Source organism: Macadamia integrifolia, unplaced genomic scaffold, assembly GCF_013358625.1.
Source record: "Macadamia integrifolia cultivar HAES 741 unplaced genomic scaffold, SCU_Mint_v3 scaffold2086, whole genome shotgun sequence".
Lineage (NCBI taxonomy): Eukaryota > Viridiplantae > Streptophyta > Magnoliopsida > Proteales > Proteaceae > Macadamia > Macadamia integrifolia.
The window spans coordinates 35,488-52,015 of NW_024868503.1; the positions used below are offsets into that span (position 1 = coordinate 35,488).

Below are 16,528 nucleotides of genomic sequence, written 5' to 3' on the forward strand. Positions count from 1 at the left end.
AGATCCCATGGAATATGGATTCTGGATCTAACTCAAATGAATGAGTTTCTTTGGAATCATTTCAACTCGTTAAAAAAACTGTTTGGTTACCTGATTCTACTGGCCAGATTCTAAGTGGAAAACTGTTTGGTTACCCTGATTCTGTCACTTGATTCTAAGTGAAAACTGTTTGGTTACCCTGATTCTGGGCATTGATTCTGAGTGTAAAACTGTTTGGTTACCTTTGAGTCTTTGAACCCATGTTCTGTTGAAAAAAAAAAATTCCCACAAACAAAACCTAAAAATACAATTTGGTCCACACATGTACTTTATTTTTAATTTTTTTTTCCTTTTCTTTTTTATGGTAATATGTTAAAAAAAAAAAAAGTGTAACCCTAAACCTTTAAGTCTAATACTGTAGTGCAGTAATTTATTTTTTTTATTTTTTTATTTTTATTTGTATTTTTTTTTTTGTAAATTGAAGAGGCCAAACCTGGGAGAACATTACAAAACATGATTCTATTGTAGTTCATGTAATCGAAATAGGTATCGTGTACCATATAATTCAGATCTGAAAATTGCCCAAACCAGCGGATGATTTGGTTTATGGAGATATATATGCTTCAAAGTATTTATAAACAACAGTCTCCAAGCAAGAAGCCAGTAATATAGGTCCTTAGGACCAAATGAGAGAAGAAGCACGTAAATACTCGAATATAGTACTGAGTCCATCCAGGTACTAGTAAATGCTAATTAAGTCTTTCTATGAACAAAAAAAAAAAAATTAGATAATGAACTCAATATCATTACAATGGCTTCAGACTTTTCTTTCTAAAAAGTTCCAAAAAAGTTCATCATACATTTTTGTTTAAATCAAGCTTCTTGACTACGTCAAGAACATCTCTCAACATCCTCATATGACCCTCAGATTCTTTTATTGCACCGTTCAAGTATCCTTTGATATAGTCTGATGAAGGGGAAGGAGATGATGAAGTTGATGTTTCTGAGCATATGGACCTAGGTGGAGTCTGGTAAGTATCACAACTTGGGTTTGAACTTGATATCCATTCAAACATTCCACAACCTTTGTTTTCAACCTATAAAGCAAATATAATCATTTTATAAGAATACAAGAAAATAAACATTCAAATCTTAAACATCTGAAAAAAGTTTACAAAATTAAATTAAACAAAAAATTTAAAAAATTCATACCCCAGTTGATTGTGGACAGCACCAAAAATATCGACCATAATTCGCACTTGTTTTCGCAGTTCTGACCTTACATTGACCGTTCCCACAGTCACACATCTTAAGATGGTCAACCCACATGAAGAAGTGACAATTCATTGAACATTTAAAAAATTTCCTTCCAACATGTGACCCTGACTTAGAAGTGAAAACTGAGCAACCTTTCCCACAGTTCTCACGCTTTGCAATATCACAAGCGGATATATTCGATGTCATCTGTAAGTTAACACAAACATTTTCAATACTCTATATGCATAGAAAATACTATTAAGTACACCCTCCATCTGAGTGATGGACAAAAAATAGGAGACTTCAATGGCACATAAACCAAATAAATTGGCAGCTCCTGCAATCCCTATATATACCATACGAAATAAACAATTATATAAATGGACAAATAAGAATGATGTTGTCCATATTTAAACCTTGAAATCATTCAGATAGAAACACATGAAGTACCAGTGTCTTAACCTGTCTTAATACTACATTTAATCCATTGTCACAGACTTAACATAAACCAAAAAGTTACTTAAACCAAACAGATACATTTTCTTGCTCAATAAAACCATTGTCGGGTATCCATCCAAACACTTACTTTTATCACCTCAATTCTTCTCAATCTCTGGCAAGTACATCTCAAGCAGATTTCGCCTATCTTCTACTTTTGTTCCCAAGAAGATAATGGCAGAATTCCGCTTGGCCATGAAATATTCCTTGGCCTTAAACTTTTGTTGAAAATTGAGGTCTGGAATGGCATCAACAGCATCTATAATGGCTCTCCCAAATTCAGTCTGAGATTCACTCATTACCATCTTCTCAATTGAGTTAGCAATCTGTTTCAATGGACTTACCACCTTTTCAGCTACACCCTTCTTCCTCTTTTCTCTGCCACTATTGACGGACCCAGTAGGTCTTCCTCGCGAACGGCTGGTACTACCAATGGGAGTGGAAGGAACACTTTCTTCTTCTTCAATATGTTCATAGTGAACACCATCATTGTTCCCTATTCCCTCAACATGAGTACCTGTCACGTCCATCATAACTTCAGTGGCAGCTTCAGAGGGGACTGTTGAATCATTCCCAGTTGCCATCTCTTTCCTTAGCAAAGCTCCAACTTCAAGGTGAATTGCGAGCACACTATGTTCCTTCCAATACTTTTGTTCTTTTTTCTAGCAATATAAAGGACAATGTCAATGTGCTTATGTTGTAAGTAAGAAACAAAAAACGCACAATTATATAGAAAGAACAATTTAAAGAATCCCATTATACCCTATAATCATTCCAGAAGTGTTGAGGAGCATCAAATCTCATATCAAATGCATTCCAACCCAATCCACTTTGCTTCTGTAGGTCACTCAATGCTCTAAGCCTTTGCTTCCAAATCCGGAAGTGGTTTCTCACTTGTTCACAGTCGTAACTAGTAAAAAATTTCTCCTTCAGTTGGTTGGCAATTGCAATGAACTGCTCCTTTTTCAGTCCATTATCTCCACCCTTACCACTATTGTACTGCTTCAATACACACTCCAACATGTAATGAGAAACGGTGCTAGGCCATGAAGCAATGTCCCGTGACTTACTATTAGAATCTCCTGTTGGTTCCATCACATCAAAACTAACAAAATACACCATATACAATGTGAGTATATTTCATTAATACCAAGCAATCATTAACACTTACTACTTGGGAAATTCATAAACCTAATAGTTGCTTAATAAAGATAATAGTCCACATACATGCATCCCACATCACAAATTTGACACCAAGCAAGAAGCTCAATTACTAATTGAGAGATCCATAAACCTTATACTGCAATTTATATAATAGTCCACATACATGCATCCCACAACAAAAAAAATTTAAATCAAGCAATAATAACAATTACTAAATATTGGAATCCATATACCTAATATTGCAATTTAGATAATAGTCCACATACTACAATAAAATCTGCTTCCAAGTATGTTTATACAGTCATCCCAAACCATGCAAAATAAAAAAAAAATTTAATTTGTCCACATCAAAATTTACATTCCAAATTGCAATATTATCAATAACAAATATTCTAGTTCTTCAATACTCAATCTGAGTTGGACAAATCGGCTGCAACCCAATCAGCCCACATATGGTCAGCAATTTGTTCTCGAATAGATCCCAATCACCAATCTCCAGCGCATGATCCTCGTCATCAGAACTATCATCTTCAACATCATCGTTTACTTGGTGAGAAGTGGATTGGGTACTAGTACTAGCTTCTTCAACCTCTTCATCCTCTTCATCAAGCCATCGTTCTTCTTCTTCAACATTATTCTGTGTAAGAATGTGGTTATGCAACAACACACATGCCAACACAATTCTCGCTTGTGTTTTGAAAGGATATTCTGGCTGGTTTTTCAGGATCTTGAATCTTGACTTCAGGAGGCCAAATGAACGTTCAATCACATTTCTTAATTGTGAATGTCTCAGGTTAAACAATTCATTTTTATCAGTAGGTGACTGATCAATATTTCTCCACTCCTTCAGATGATATCGAACATTTCGATATGGACGTAAGAACCCCTGTTGGTTAGCATACCCAGCATCAACGAGATAATATTTACCTCGTGGCAGCACCAATTTTCCGTCGCCGTCTCTATGTAATGCATTGTCTAAGATTCGAGCATCTGATGCTGATCCTTCCCAACCAGAAAGAATGTAAGTATATTTCATGTCAAAGTCACAGGCAGCAAGGATATTTTGGGAAATATCACCCTTCCTATCATGGAACCTCGGATGGTCGCTTAAATGCACCCACGCAGGGATATGGGACCCATCTATGGCTCCGATGCAGTCCTTGAAATAAGGGTAAAATCTTCCTTCATTATTTGTTATCCGATGATGCACTGCGACACTTGGAGGTTTCAATAGTATTGGGTACAATTTAATGATTGCTCCCAATACAATGTTAAAGTACCTACTGACAGTCTCACCAGAATGTCCAAACTTGTGTGCAATGACGCGATTTTTAACATTGTGTCCTACTGTATGTAGAAACATAACTAGTTGTTCATTCACTTGCACAGATCTGCTATCCCTCAGTAGACCCTTCTCCCTAATCAAATGACTTAAACTAAAAAAAGCCCTCTTGCTTAACCTTATTTGTTCTCGACATGTTTTATCAGTGTGACCTATAATTCTCTCTGTTTCAGTAATACCACGCAGGGGTTCACAACGGTATGGCTCTTTCTTCAGATATTTTTTTATATACTGATCGACTGCTATAACAACAGCAGTCGCTGCAAAGATTATGATTTTCCTTCGCCTCCTGTAGCCTTCATCAAACTCCATTGTAAAAGTAAATCTACATTCAAATTGAAAAAATAATAAATTGGTGCTATACAAATTTGGAAATGGTACTCATATTGTCTTCTACTCACCTATCTTGGAATCACTATACAAATTTGGAAATCAAGCTTTCAATTGCAATTCATGTTTGATGTAGAACAAAAAATTAAAAGAAGAACACATGACAGAAGATAGGGGACTCTTCCTAAATCGTAACAGACATCAAGAGATCATGTAATGGGGTAAAAAGAAGCAATGGCAAAGAAAAAACAAATTGTTACTGAGTACCCACGGGAAGGTTGTGAGATTCAACCTTTTTTTCTGCTTCCATAACAAACCATGTCAGATATTCATCTGTCTACATGACCCAAAAAAACAGAACATGAAACCAAGTTATTATCAACCCATTCAAATAGCTACGGTTACCACCTTTTATATCTACACTAGGTCTTGAATAACTCTACCCTAATAAATATTTTATAAATAGATGATGTCATACACTTATTTCAATTATCAAGTTATCCTTTTTATATTTACAATTTATTTTTCATCAACTTTGATTACAATAATATTTTTTTCTTTTTAAATAATTTTTAGGAGAGAGGTGGTGTTTCTGTCTCAACCTTCTCTAATTATCTTTCTTTCCCCATTTTCAAATGGTTGTAATCTACAATTGCCTAATAATTGCTTAATATTATGGTTATAGTTGATTTGAATTTGTAGAATATATTTATATGATATTTTCAGAAAAAAAAAAAGATAGAATATAGGGTTGGATATTGGGAAGCAGAATAGAGTTAATTACATGAATCCAATGCCTTATTTTAAAAAAATTATAAATTTGATAGTTTAGTTTAGTTTGTGATTCATGAATTGAAAATGCATTTAGTTGTATATGGTAAATTGAACCAAAAAAAAAAACTAGATAAATGAAATGGTGAAACACAAACCAAAGAAAATTGTATTGTCAAGATAAAATGTAAGGAAATGAAATAATTTCTAGCAATTTCTTACAGAAATTACAATTTTATAAATAAAAAATGAAATTTATTTGTACAATGGTATTATATATCAGAAGGCCCAGAACTTCTTTTGGACCAAAGATATTAAAAAAAAAAAAAAAAAAGTGCTTGTCAACAAGATCAGTGAGTGAGAAAACATTTGCAAATTGATCTCCATGGCTGTATACCTGATATGCATTTAGGATTGAGTTCAGCCTTCCAACCTAAGTGGAAGTGGAAATCATATAGCTAAATCCAATCACCTAAAAAGAAACTTATTCTATATTTCTTGTGGCTGAAAGAGGATTAGATAATGCTTTATCATTACTTATTTTTTGAGCTGACAAGAAGTTTTGTTTTATCTCTTCTCAAGCATGGAAGTTGAAACAACCATTATAAAGTGTAAGCTACCCAACCATTCACAGCTGCCTTACTAGTAGCCAATCGTTTCAATTATGTTCCCTACTAACCCAGTAAAAGAAAAAAAAGGAAGCCCTAAGACCCAAGAATCACAGTTGAGTGAATTCCAAGATTATGGAGTTCATTGAAGGATACAGATGTATTCATCATTTAATCTTTTTCCAATCTCAATGGCTTTTCCAAATATTAGGGGATTAACACTATGAGTCATTATTTCATGTTTGGTTTTATTGGCGTAGACAGGTTGGAGAATAAAATTTTCAGACTCAGTAGGAGACCTTTTCTAGGCTTCTGCATGGTTCTCAGTTCTATACACTAGGGATAAAAGCCAAACCTGGGAGAAAATGTCCGGCTAATGCTTCAACAGTTCTTGACACTAACAGATAGCTTCAACAGTTCCTGACGTGAACAGATCCTCAAGAAAATGAATGAGAGAGAGAGGGGGTGAGAGACTAAAAGCACTTTAGTCTTTTCTTTTTAGAGTCAGAGTCTGTCTTACTCAAACTCTTTAAGTGTATGTGAGGTACTACAGCCTCAAAACAAATTTTGATGAATGAATTGATGAATTTGTTGCTTTCCTGGTCTTTGGATTTCAGGCTTAGAGCCTTGGACATTCGGGGATTTAGATGTTTACTCTGTGGATTCTGAGTGGTGCTTCAGTGGTTTCAGAAGTGAGACTTTGGTGGATTCCAAGCCTGCAATCAGGTGGATTCCTGAATGATTATCTTTCCCTAATCTCTATTCAATCCTCCATCTCATACCAAGTTAGGTTTTCTGAACTGTCTTCCCCGTGATTGCTATTCTGTTAGAATATTCTAGTTTAATTTTCAGGTTAGTTATAGTTCCAGTTTTGGGGTTAATCTTAATTTAACTCTGCTGATTTTTGGTATTTATTTGACTTACTAATTACAAGTTTCGGATTTTGTTTATCTCTCAGTTTTCCAATCAATTTTAGGAAACCTTCTCCAACTATTATTCTTCCAATTCTGGTTTCTTGGCTCTGATTTTAAATTTCTGTTTCCTGGTTTCAGTTCTTTGTTTGGTTATCTCTGTAATACCTTGACTGTGCTCTGTCTTAGAGCCCCAAACTATCCATCGATTTTGCAGTTCTTTAACTGTCCTATTTCCTATAGGATTCTTTCGTAACATGAATCTAGCTATCAGTTTTCAATCAAACTTTACTAGAATGTTCCCCTTGATAAATATTTCACTCAACCTTTTGACCTAATCAGATTTATATTCATTAAGTTATTGATTTTATCTTAAATCTAGTTGTTCCTTATCCCTGCGATAGATGCAATGAAATCAATTCTGTTTTCAGTCATTCAACTTACAGTAAGAAACATATCACATAATCATATATTGTTTCACCATAGAAGAAGAAGAAGAAGAAGAAGAAGAAGAAGAAGAAGAAGAAGAAGAAGAAGAAGAAGAAGAAGAAAAACTGAAACCGAATTTACATTACAGTAAGAACATGGTTCCAAAGAAGAAAAAAATCACATAAATGTCGAAATCTAACCTTAAATCAAACTTCGATTCTAGTTCTTCAAACCTTGGAGTCGATCGTCTGATTTGGAAATAGGGTAAACCCTAGATATGAAGTTACAACCTGAAAAATAGAAACCGAACTTCAATAATCCTAATAAAACACAAATGAAGCCCAAGAATACAAAGAAAAATACAAATAAGAGGGGAATCTCACCTTCAATCAACTCGGTTTTAGGTGTTCTTCTCAGATGCGAGCTGGCATGGCCAGAGGGTAAATGTTAGAAACCCTAGACACAAATAATGAAGAAGAAAAAGAGAAGGAAGAAAGAAGAAAAATACGAAGAAGAAGAAGAAGAAGAAGAAGAAAACTAATACGAAGACGAAGAGGAAGAAGATCTCGAAGCAGAAGAAGATGAGCGGAAGAAGACGAAGACGAGAAAGCAGAGGAAGCAGAGGAAGCAGAGGAAGAAGAAGAAGAGGAAGCAGAAGAAGAAGAAGAAGAAGAGGAATAAGAAGAAGGAGAAGAAGGAGAAGAAGAATCGCAGAATCTTACCTGTTGCTTCACCGTCGCTGAACCTCGGTCGGACTTCACCGGGAGAATCGCAGGATGATGTGGAAATGGATTCAACTTGAATCCATCGCTTTTATACGAACCTCCGGAATCGTGACTCGATTCCGGATTAACCTCAATAGGTTAATCCGGATGAATCATGGTTTTTAGTTGGTTACCCTGATTCTACTGGCCACCATGACTCCGAACCGATTTTTCACAAAAACGAACCAAACGGTTTAATTTAAATTGGAAACTGATTCCCTGGGATCTGGTCCGATGGATATTATCCATCGGATCAGATCCCATGGAATATGGATTCTGGATCTAACTCAAATGAATGAGTTTCTTTGGAATCATTTCAACTCGTTAAAAAAACTGTTTGGTTACCTGATTCTACTGGCCAGATTCTAAGTGGAAAACTGTTTGGTTACCCTGATTCTGTCACTTGATTCTAAGTGAAAACTGTTTGGTTACCCTGATTCTGGGCATTGATTCTGAGTGTAAAACTGTTTGGTTACCTTTGAGTCTTTGAACCCATGTTCTGTTGAAAAAAAAAAATTCCCACAAACAAAACCTAAAAATACAATTTGGTCCACACATGTACTTTATTTTTAATTTTTTTTTCCTTTTCTTTTTTATGGTAATATGTTAAAAAAAAAAAAAGTGTAACCCTAAACCTTTAAGTCTAATACTGTAGTGCAGTAATTTATTTTTTTTATTTTTTTATTTTTATTTGTATTTTTTTTTTTGTAAATTGAAGAGGCCAAACCCGGGAGAACATTACAAGACATGATTCTATTGTAGTTCATGTAATCGAAATAGGTATCGTGTACCATATAATTCAGATCTGAAAATTGCCCAAACCAGCGGATGATTTGGTTTATGGAGATATATATGCTTCAAAGTATTTATAAACAACAGTCTCCAAGCAAGAAGCCAGTAATATAGGTCCTTAGGACCAAATGAGAGAAGAAGCACGTAAATACTCGAATATAGTACTGAGTCCATCCAGGTACTAGTAAATGCTAATTAAGTCTTTCTAAAAAAAAAAAAAAATAGATAATGAACTCAATATCATTACAATGGCTTCAGACTTTTCTTTCTAAAAAGTTCCAAAAAAGTTCATCATACATTTTTGTTTAAATCAAGCTTCTTGACTACGTCAAGAACATCTCTTAACATCCTCATATGACCCTCAGATTCTTTTATTGCACCGTTCAAGTATCCTTTGATATAGTCTGATGAAGGGGAAGGAGATGATGAAGTTGATGTTTTTGAGCATATGGACCTAGGTGGAGTCTGGTAAGTATCACAACTTGGGCTTGAACTTGATATCCATTCAAACATTCCACAACCTTTGTTTTCAACCTATAAAGCAAATATAATCATTTTATAAGAATACAAGAAAATAAACATTCAAATCTTAAACATCTGAAAAAAGTTTACAAAATTAAATTAAACAAAAAATTTAAAAAATTCATACCCCAGTTGATTGTGGACAGCACCAAAAATATCGACCATAATTCGCACTTGTTTTCGCAGTTCTGACCTTACATTGACCGTTCCCACAGTCACACATCTTAAGATGGTCAACCCACATGAAGAAGTGACAATTCATTGAACATTTAAAAAATTTCCTTCCAACATGTGACCCTGACTTAGAAGTGAAAACTGAGCAACCTTTCCCACAGTTCTCACACTTTGCAATATCACAAGCGGATATATTCGATGTCATCTGTAAATTAACACAAACATTTTCAATACTCTATATGCATAGAAAATACTATTAAGTACACCCTCCATCTGAGTGATGGACAAAAAATAGGAGACTTCAATGGCACATAAACCAAATAAATTGGCAGCTCCTGCAATCCCTATATATACCATACGAAATAAACAATTATATAAATGGACAAATAAGAATGATGTTGTCCATATTTAAACCTTGAAATCATTCAGATAGAAACACATGAAGTACCAGTGTCTTAACCTGTCTTAATACTACATTTAATCCATTGTCACAGACTTAACATAAACCAAAAAGTTACTTAAACCAAACAGATACATTTTCTTGCTCAATAAAACCATTGTCGGGTATCCATCCAAACACTTACTTTTATCACCTCAATTCTTCTCAATCTCTGGCAAGTACATCTCAAGCAGATTTTGCCTATCTTCTACTTTTGTTCCCAAGAAGATAATGGCAGAATTCCGCTTGGCCATGAAATATTCCTTGGCCTTAAACTTTTGTTGAAAATTGAGGTCTGGAATGGCATCAACAGCATCTATAATGGCTCTCCCAAATTCAGTCTGAGATTCACTCATTACCATCTTCTCAATTGAGTTAGCAATCTGTTTCAATGGACTTACCACCTTTTCAGCTACACCCTTCTTCCTCTTTTCTCTGCCACTATTGACGGACCCAGTAGGTCTTCCTCGCGAACGGCTGGTACTACCAATGGGAGTGGAAGGAACACTTTCTTCTTCTTCAATATGTTCATAGTGAACACCATCATTGTTCCCTATTCCCTCAACATGAGTACCTGTCACGTCCATCATAACTTCAGTGGTAGCTTCAGAGGGGACTGTTGAATCATTCCCAATTGCCATCTCTTTCCTTAGCAAAGCTCCAACTTCAAGGTGAATTGGGAGCACACTATGTTCCTTCCAATACTTTTGTTCTTTTTTCTAGCAATATAAAGGACAATGTCAATGTGCTTATGTTGTAAGTAAGAAACAAAAAACGCACAATTATATAGAAAGAACAATTTAAAGAATCCCATTATACCCTATATTCATTCCAGAAGTGTTGAGGAGCATCAAATCTCAATTCAGATGCATTCCAACCCAATCCAATTTGCTTTTGTAGGTCACTCAATGCTCTAAGCCTTTGCTTCCAAATCCGAAAGTGGTTTCTCACTTGTTCACAGTCGTAACTAGTAAAAAATTTCTCCTTCAGTTGGTTGGCAATTGCAATGAACTGCTCCTTTTTCAGTCCATTATCTCCACCCTTACCACTCTTGTACTGCTTCAATACACACTCCAACATGTAATGAGAAACGGCGCTAGGCCATGAAGCAATGTCCCGTGACCTACTATTAGAATCTCCTGTTGGTTCCATCACATCAAAACTAACAAAATACACCATATACAATGTGAGTATATTTCATTAATACCAAGCAATCATTAACACTTACTACTTGGGAAATTCATAAACCTAATAGTTGCTTAATAAAGATAATAGTCCACATACATGCATCCCACAGCACAAATTTGACACCAAGCAAGAAGCCCAATTACTAATTGAGAGATCCATAAACCTTGTACTGCAATTTATATAATAGTCCACATACATGCATCCCACAACAAAAAAAATTTAAATCAAGCAATAATAACAATTACTAAATATTGGAATCCATATACCTAATATTGCAATTTAGATAATAGTCCACATACTACAATAAAATCTGCTTCCAAGTATGTTTATACAGTCATCCCAAACCATGCAAAAAAAAAAAAATTAAATTTGTCCACATCAAAATTTACATTCCAAATTGCAATATTATCAATAACAAATATTCTACTTCTTCAATACTCAATCTGAGTTGGACAAATCGGCTGCAACCCAATCAGCCCACATATGGTCAGCAATTTGTTCTCGAAATAGATCCCAATCACCAATCTCCAGCGCATGATCCTCGTCATCAGAACTATCATCTTCAACATCATCGTTTACTTGGTGAGAAGTGGATTGGGTACTAGTACTAGCTTCTTCAACCTCTTCATCCTCTTCATCAAGCCATCGTTCTTCTTCTTCAACATTATTCTGTGTAAGAATGTGGTTATACAACAACACACATGCCAACACAATTCTCGCTTGTGTTTTGAAAGGATATTCTGGCTGGTTTTTCAGGATCTTGAATCTTGACTTCAGGAGGCCAAATGAACGTTCAATCACATTTCTTAATTGTGAATGTCTCAGGTTAAACAATTCCTTTTTATCAGTAGGTGACTGATCAATATTTCTCCACTCCTTCAGATGATATCGAACGTTTCGATATGGACGTAAGAACCCCTGTTGGTTAGCATACCCAGCATCAACGAGATAATATTTACCTCGTGGCAGCACCAATTTTCCGTCGCCGTCTCTATGTAATGCATTGTCTAAGATTCGAGCATCTGATGCTGATCCTTCCCAACCAGAAAGAATGTAAGTATATTTCATGTCAAAGTCACAGGCAGCAAGGATATTTTGGGAAATATCACCCTTCCTATCACGGAACCTCGGATGGTCGCTTAAATGCACCCACGCAGGGATATGGGACCCATCTATGGCTCCGATGCAGTCCTTGAAATAAGGGTAAAATCTTCCTTCATTATTTGTTATCCGATGATGCACTGCGACACTTGGAGGTTTCAATAGTATCAGGTACAATTTAATGATTGCTCCCAATACAATGTTAAAGTACCTACTTACAGTCTCACTAGAATGTCCAAACTTGTGTGCAATGACGCGATTTTTAACATTGTGTCCTACTGTATGTAGAAACATAACTAGTTGTTCATTCACTTGCACAGATCTGCTATCCCTCAGTAGACCCTTCTCCCTAATCAAATGACTTAAACTAAAAAAAGCCCTCTTGCTTAACCTTATTTGTTCTCGACATGTTTTATCAGTGTGACCGATAATTCTCTCTGTTTCAGTAATACCACGCAGGGGTTCACAATGGTATGGCTCTTTCTTCAGATATTTTTTTATATACTGATCGACTGCTATAACAACAGCAGTCGCTGCAAAGATTATGATTTTCCTTCGCCTCCTGTAGCCTTCATCAAACTCCATTGTAAAAGTAAATCTACATTCAAATTGAAAAAATAATAAATTGGTGCTATACAAATTTGGAAATGGTACTCATATTGTCTTCTACTCACCTATCTTGGAATCACTATACAAATTTGGAAATCAAGCTTTCAATTGCAATTCATGTTTGATGTAGAACAAAAAATTAAAAGAAGAACACATGACAGAAGATAGGGGACTCTTCCTAAATCGTAACAGACATCAAGAGATCATGTAATGGGGTAAAAAGAAGCAATGGCAAAGAAAAAACAAATTGTTACTGAGTACCCACGGGAAGGTTGTGAGATTCAACCTTTTTTTCTGCTTCCATAACAAACCATGTCAGATATTCATCTGTCTACATGACCCAAAAAAACAGAACATGAAACCAAGTTATTATCAACCCATTCAAATAGCTACGGTTACCACCTTTTATATCTACACTAGGTCTTGAATAACTCTACCCTAATAAATATTTTATAAATAGATGATGTCATACACTTATTTCAATTATCAAGTTATCCTTTTTATATTTACAATTTATTTTTCATCAACTTTGATTACAATAATATTTTTTTCTTTTTAAATAATTTTTAGGAGAGAGGTGGTGTTTCTGTCTCAACCTTCTCTAATTATCTTTCTTTCCCCATTTTCAAATGGTTGTAATCTACAATTGCCTAATAATTGCTTAATATTATGGTTATAGTTGATTTGAATTTGTAGAATATATTTATATGATATTTTAAAAAAAAAAAAAAAAAAGAATATAGGGTTGGATATTGGGAAGCAGAATAGAGTTAATTACATGAATCCAATGCCTTATTTTAAACAAATTATAAATTTGATAGTTTAGTTTAGTTTGTGATTCATGAATTGAAAATGCATTTAGTTGTATATGGTAAATTGAACCAAAAAAAAAAACTAGATAAATGAAATGGTGAAACACAAACCAAAGAAAATTGTATTGTCAAGATAAAATGTAAGGAAATGAAATAATTTCTAGCAATTTCTTATAGAAATTACAATTTTATAAATAAAAAATGAAATTTATTTGTACAATGGTATTATATATCAGAAGGCCCAGAACTTCTTTTGGACCAAAGATATTAAAAAAAAAAAAAAAAAGTGCTTGTCAACAAGATCAGTGAGTGAGAAAACATTTGCAAATTGATCTCCATGGCTGTATACCTGATATGCATTTAGGATTGAGTTCAGCCTTCCAACCTAAGTGGAAGTGGAAATCATATAGCTAAATCCAATCACCTAAAAAGAAACTTATTCTATATTTCTTGTGGCTGAAAGAGGATTAGATAATGCTTTATCATTACTTATTTTTTGAGCTGACAAGAAGTTTTGTTTTATCTCTTCTCAAGCATGGAAGTTGAAACAACCATTATAAAGTGTAAGCTACCCAACCATTCACAGCTGCCTTACTAGTAGCCAATCGTTTCAATTATGTTCCCTACTAACCCAGTAAAAGAAAAAAAAAGAAGCCCAAAGACCCAATAATCACAGTTGAGTGAATTCCAAGATTATGGAGTTCATTGAAGGATACAGATGTATCCATCATTTAATCTTTTTCCAATCTCAATGGCTTTTCCAAATCTTAGGGGATTAACACTATGAGTCATTATTTCATGTTTGGTTTTATTGGCGTAGACAGGTTGGAGAATAAAATTTTCAGACTCAGTAGGAGACCTTTTCTAGGCTTCTGCATGGTTCTCAGTTCTATACACTAGGGATAAAAGCCAAACCTGGGAGAAAATGTCCGGCTAATGCTTCAACAGTTCTTGACACTAACAGATAGCTTCAACAGTTCCTGACGTGAACAGATCCTCAAGAAAATGAATGAGAGAGAGAGGGTGTGAGAGACTAATAGCACTTTAGTCTTTTCTTTTTAGAGTCAGAGTCTGTCTTACTCAAACTCTTTAAGTGTATGTGAGGTACTACAGCCTCAAAACAAATTTTGATGAATGAATTGATGAATTTGTTGCTTTCCTGGTCTTTGGATTTCAGGCTTAGAGCCTTGGACATTCGGGGATTTAGATGTTTACTCTGTGGATTCTGAGTGGTGCTTCAGTGGTTTCAGAAGTGAGACTTTGGTGGATTCCAAGCCTGCAATCAGGTGGATTCCTGAATGATTATCTTTCCCTAATCTCTATTCAATCCTCCATCTCATACCAAGTTAGGTTTTCTGAACTGTCTTCCCCGTGATTGCTATTCTGTTAGAATATTCTAGTTTAATTTTCAGGTTAGTTATAGTTCCAGTTTTGGGGTTAATCTTAATTTAACTCTGCTGATTTTTGGTATTTATTTGACTTACTAATTACAAGTTTTGGATTTTGTTTATCTCTCAGTTTTCCAATCAATTTTAGGAAACCTTCTCCAACTATTATTCTTCCAATTCTGGTTTCTTGGCTCTGATTTTAAATTTCTGTTTCCTGGATTCAGTTCTTTGTTTGGTTATCTCTGTAATACCTTGACTGTGCTCTGTCTTAGAGCCCCAAACTATCCATCGATTTTGCAGTTCTTTAACTGTCCTATTTCCTATAGGATTCTTTCGTAACATGAATCTAGCTATCAGTTTTCAATCAAACTTTACTGGAATGTTCCCCTTGATAAATATTTCACTCAACCTTTTGACCTAATCAGATTTATATTCATTAAGTTATTGATTTTATCTTAAATCTAGTTGTTCCTTATCCCTGCGATAGATGCAATGAAATCAATTCTGTTTTCAGTCATTCAACTTACAGTAAGAAACATATCACATAATCATATATTGTTTCACCATAGAAGAAGAAGAAGAAGAAGAAGAAGAAGAAGAAGAAGAAGAAGAAGAAGAAGAAAAACTGAAACCGAATTTACATTACAGTAAGAACATGGTTCCAAAGAAGAAAAAAATCACATAAATGTCGAAATCTAACCTTAAATCAAACTTCGATTCTAGTTCTTCAAACCTTGGAGTCGATCGTCTGATTTGGAAATAGGGTAAACCCTAGATATGAAGTTACAACCTGAAAAATAGAAACCGAACTTCAATAATCCTAATAAAACACAAATGAAGCCCAAGAATACAAAGAAAAATACAAATAAGAGGGGAATCTCACCTTCAATCAACTCGGTTTTAGGTGTTCTTCTCAGATGCGAGCTGGCATGGCCAGAGGGTAAATGTTAGAAACCCTAGACACAAATAATGAAGAAGAAAAAGAGAAGGAAGAAAGAAGAAAAATACGAAGAAGAAGAAGAAGAAGAAGAAGAAAACTAATACGAAGACGAAGAGGAAGAGGAAGAGGAAGAGGAAGAAGATCTTGAAGCAGAAGAAGATGAGCGGAAGAAGACGAAGACGAGAAAGCAGAGGAAGCAGAGGAAGCAGAGGAAGCAGAGGAAGATGAAGAAGAGGAAGCAGAAGAAGAAGAAGAAGAAGAGGAATAAGAAGAAGGAGAAGAAGGAGAAGAAGAATCGCAGAATCTTACCTGTTGCTTCACCGTCGCTGAACCTCGGTCGGACTTCACCGGGAGAATCGCAGGATGATGTGGAAATGGATTCAACTTGAATCCATCGCTTTTATACGAACCTCCGGAATCGTGACTCGATTCCGGATTAACCTCAATAGGTTAATCCGGATGAATCATGGTTTTTAGTTGGTTACCCTGATTCTACTGGCCACCATGACT

General features: G+C 35.0%; 1 protein-coding gene and 2 long non-coding RNA genes across 3 annotated transcripts; all 3 read right to left on the bottom strand.

Moving 5' to 3' along the window:
* Positions 1–630: 630 nt before the first annotated feature.
* On the bottom strand, positions 631–1,397 carry LOC122065668. Its single transcript, XM_042629496.1, has 2 exons — positions 1,192–1,397; positions 631–1,076 (listed from the first exon to the last, which is right to left on the bottom strand). The coding sequence occupies exons 1-2, from the start codon at positions 1,324–1,326 to the stop codon at positions 834–836; spliced, it is 378 nt and encodes a 125-aa protein (XP_042485430.1). The 5' UTR covers positions 1,327–1,397; the 3' UTR covers positions 631–833.
* A 5,923-nt stretch (positions 1,398–7,320) lies between these two features.
* LOC122065667 lies at positions 7,321–8,125 on the bottom strand. Its single transcript, XR_006136065.1, has 3 exons — positions 8,012–8,125; positions 7,673–7,713; positions 7,321–7,579 (listed from the first exon to the last, which is right to left on the bottom strand). It is a non-coding gene; the product is annotated as an uncharacterized LOC122065667 (long non-coding RNA).
* A 1,082-nt stretch (positions 8,126–9,207) lies between these two features.
* Positions 9,208–16,441, bottom strand: LOC122065671. Its single transcript, XR_006136071.1, has 5 exons — positions 16,328–16,441; positions 15,962–16,002; positions 15,779–15,868; positions 9,495–9,746; positions 9,208–9,379 (listed from the first exon to the last, which is right to left on the bottom strand). It is a non-coding gene; the product is annotated as an uncharacterized LOC122065671 (long non-coding RNA).
* Positions 16,442–16,528: the final 87 nt, after the last annotated feature.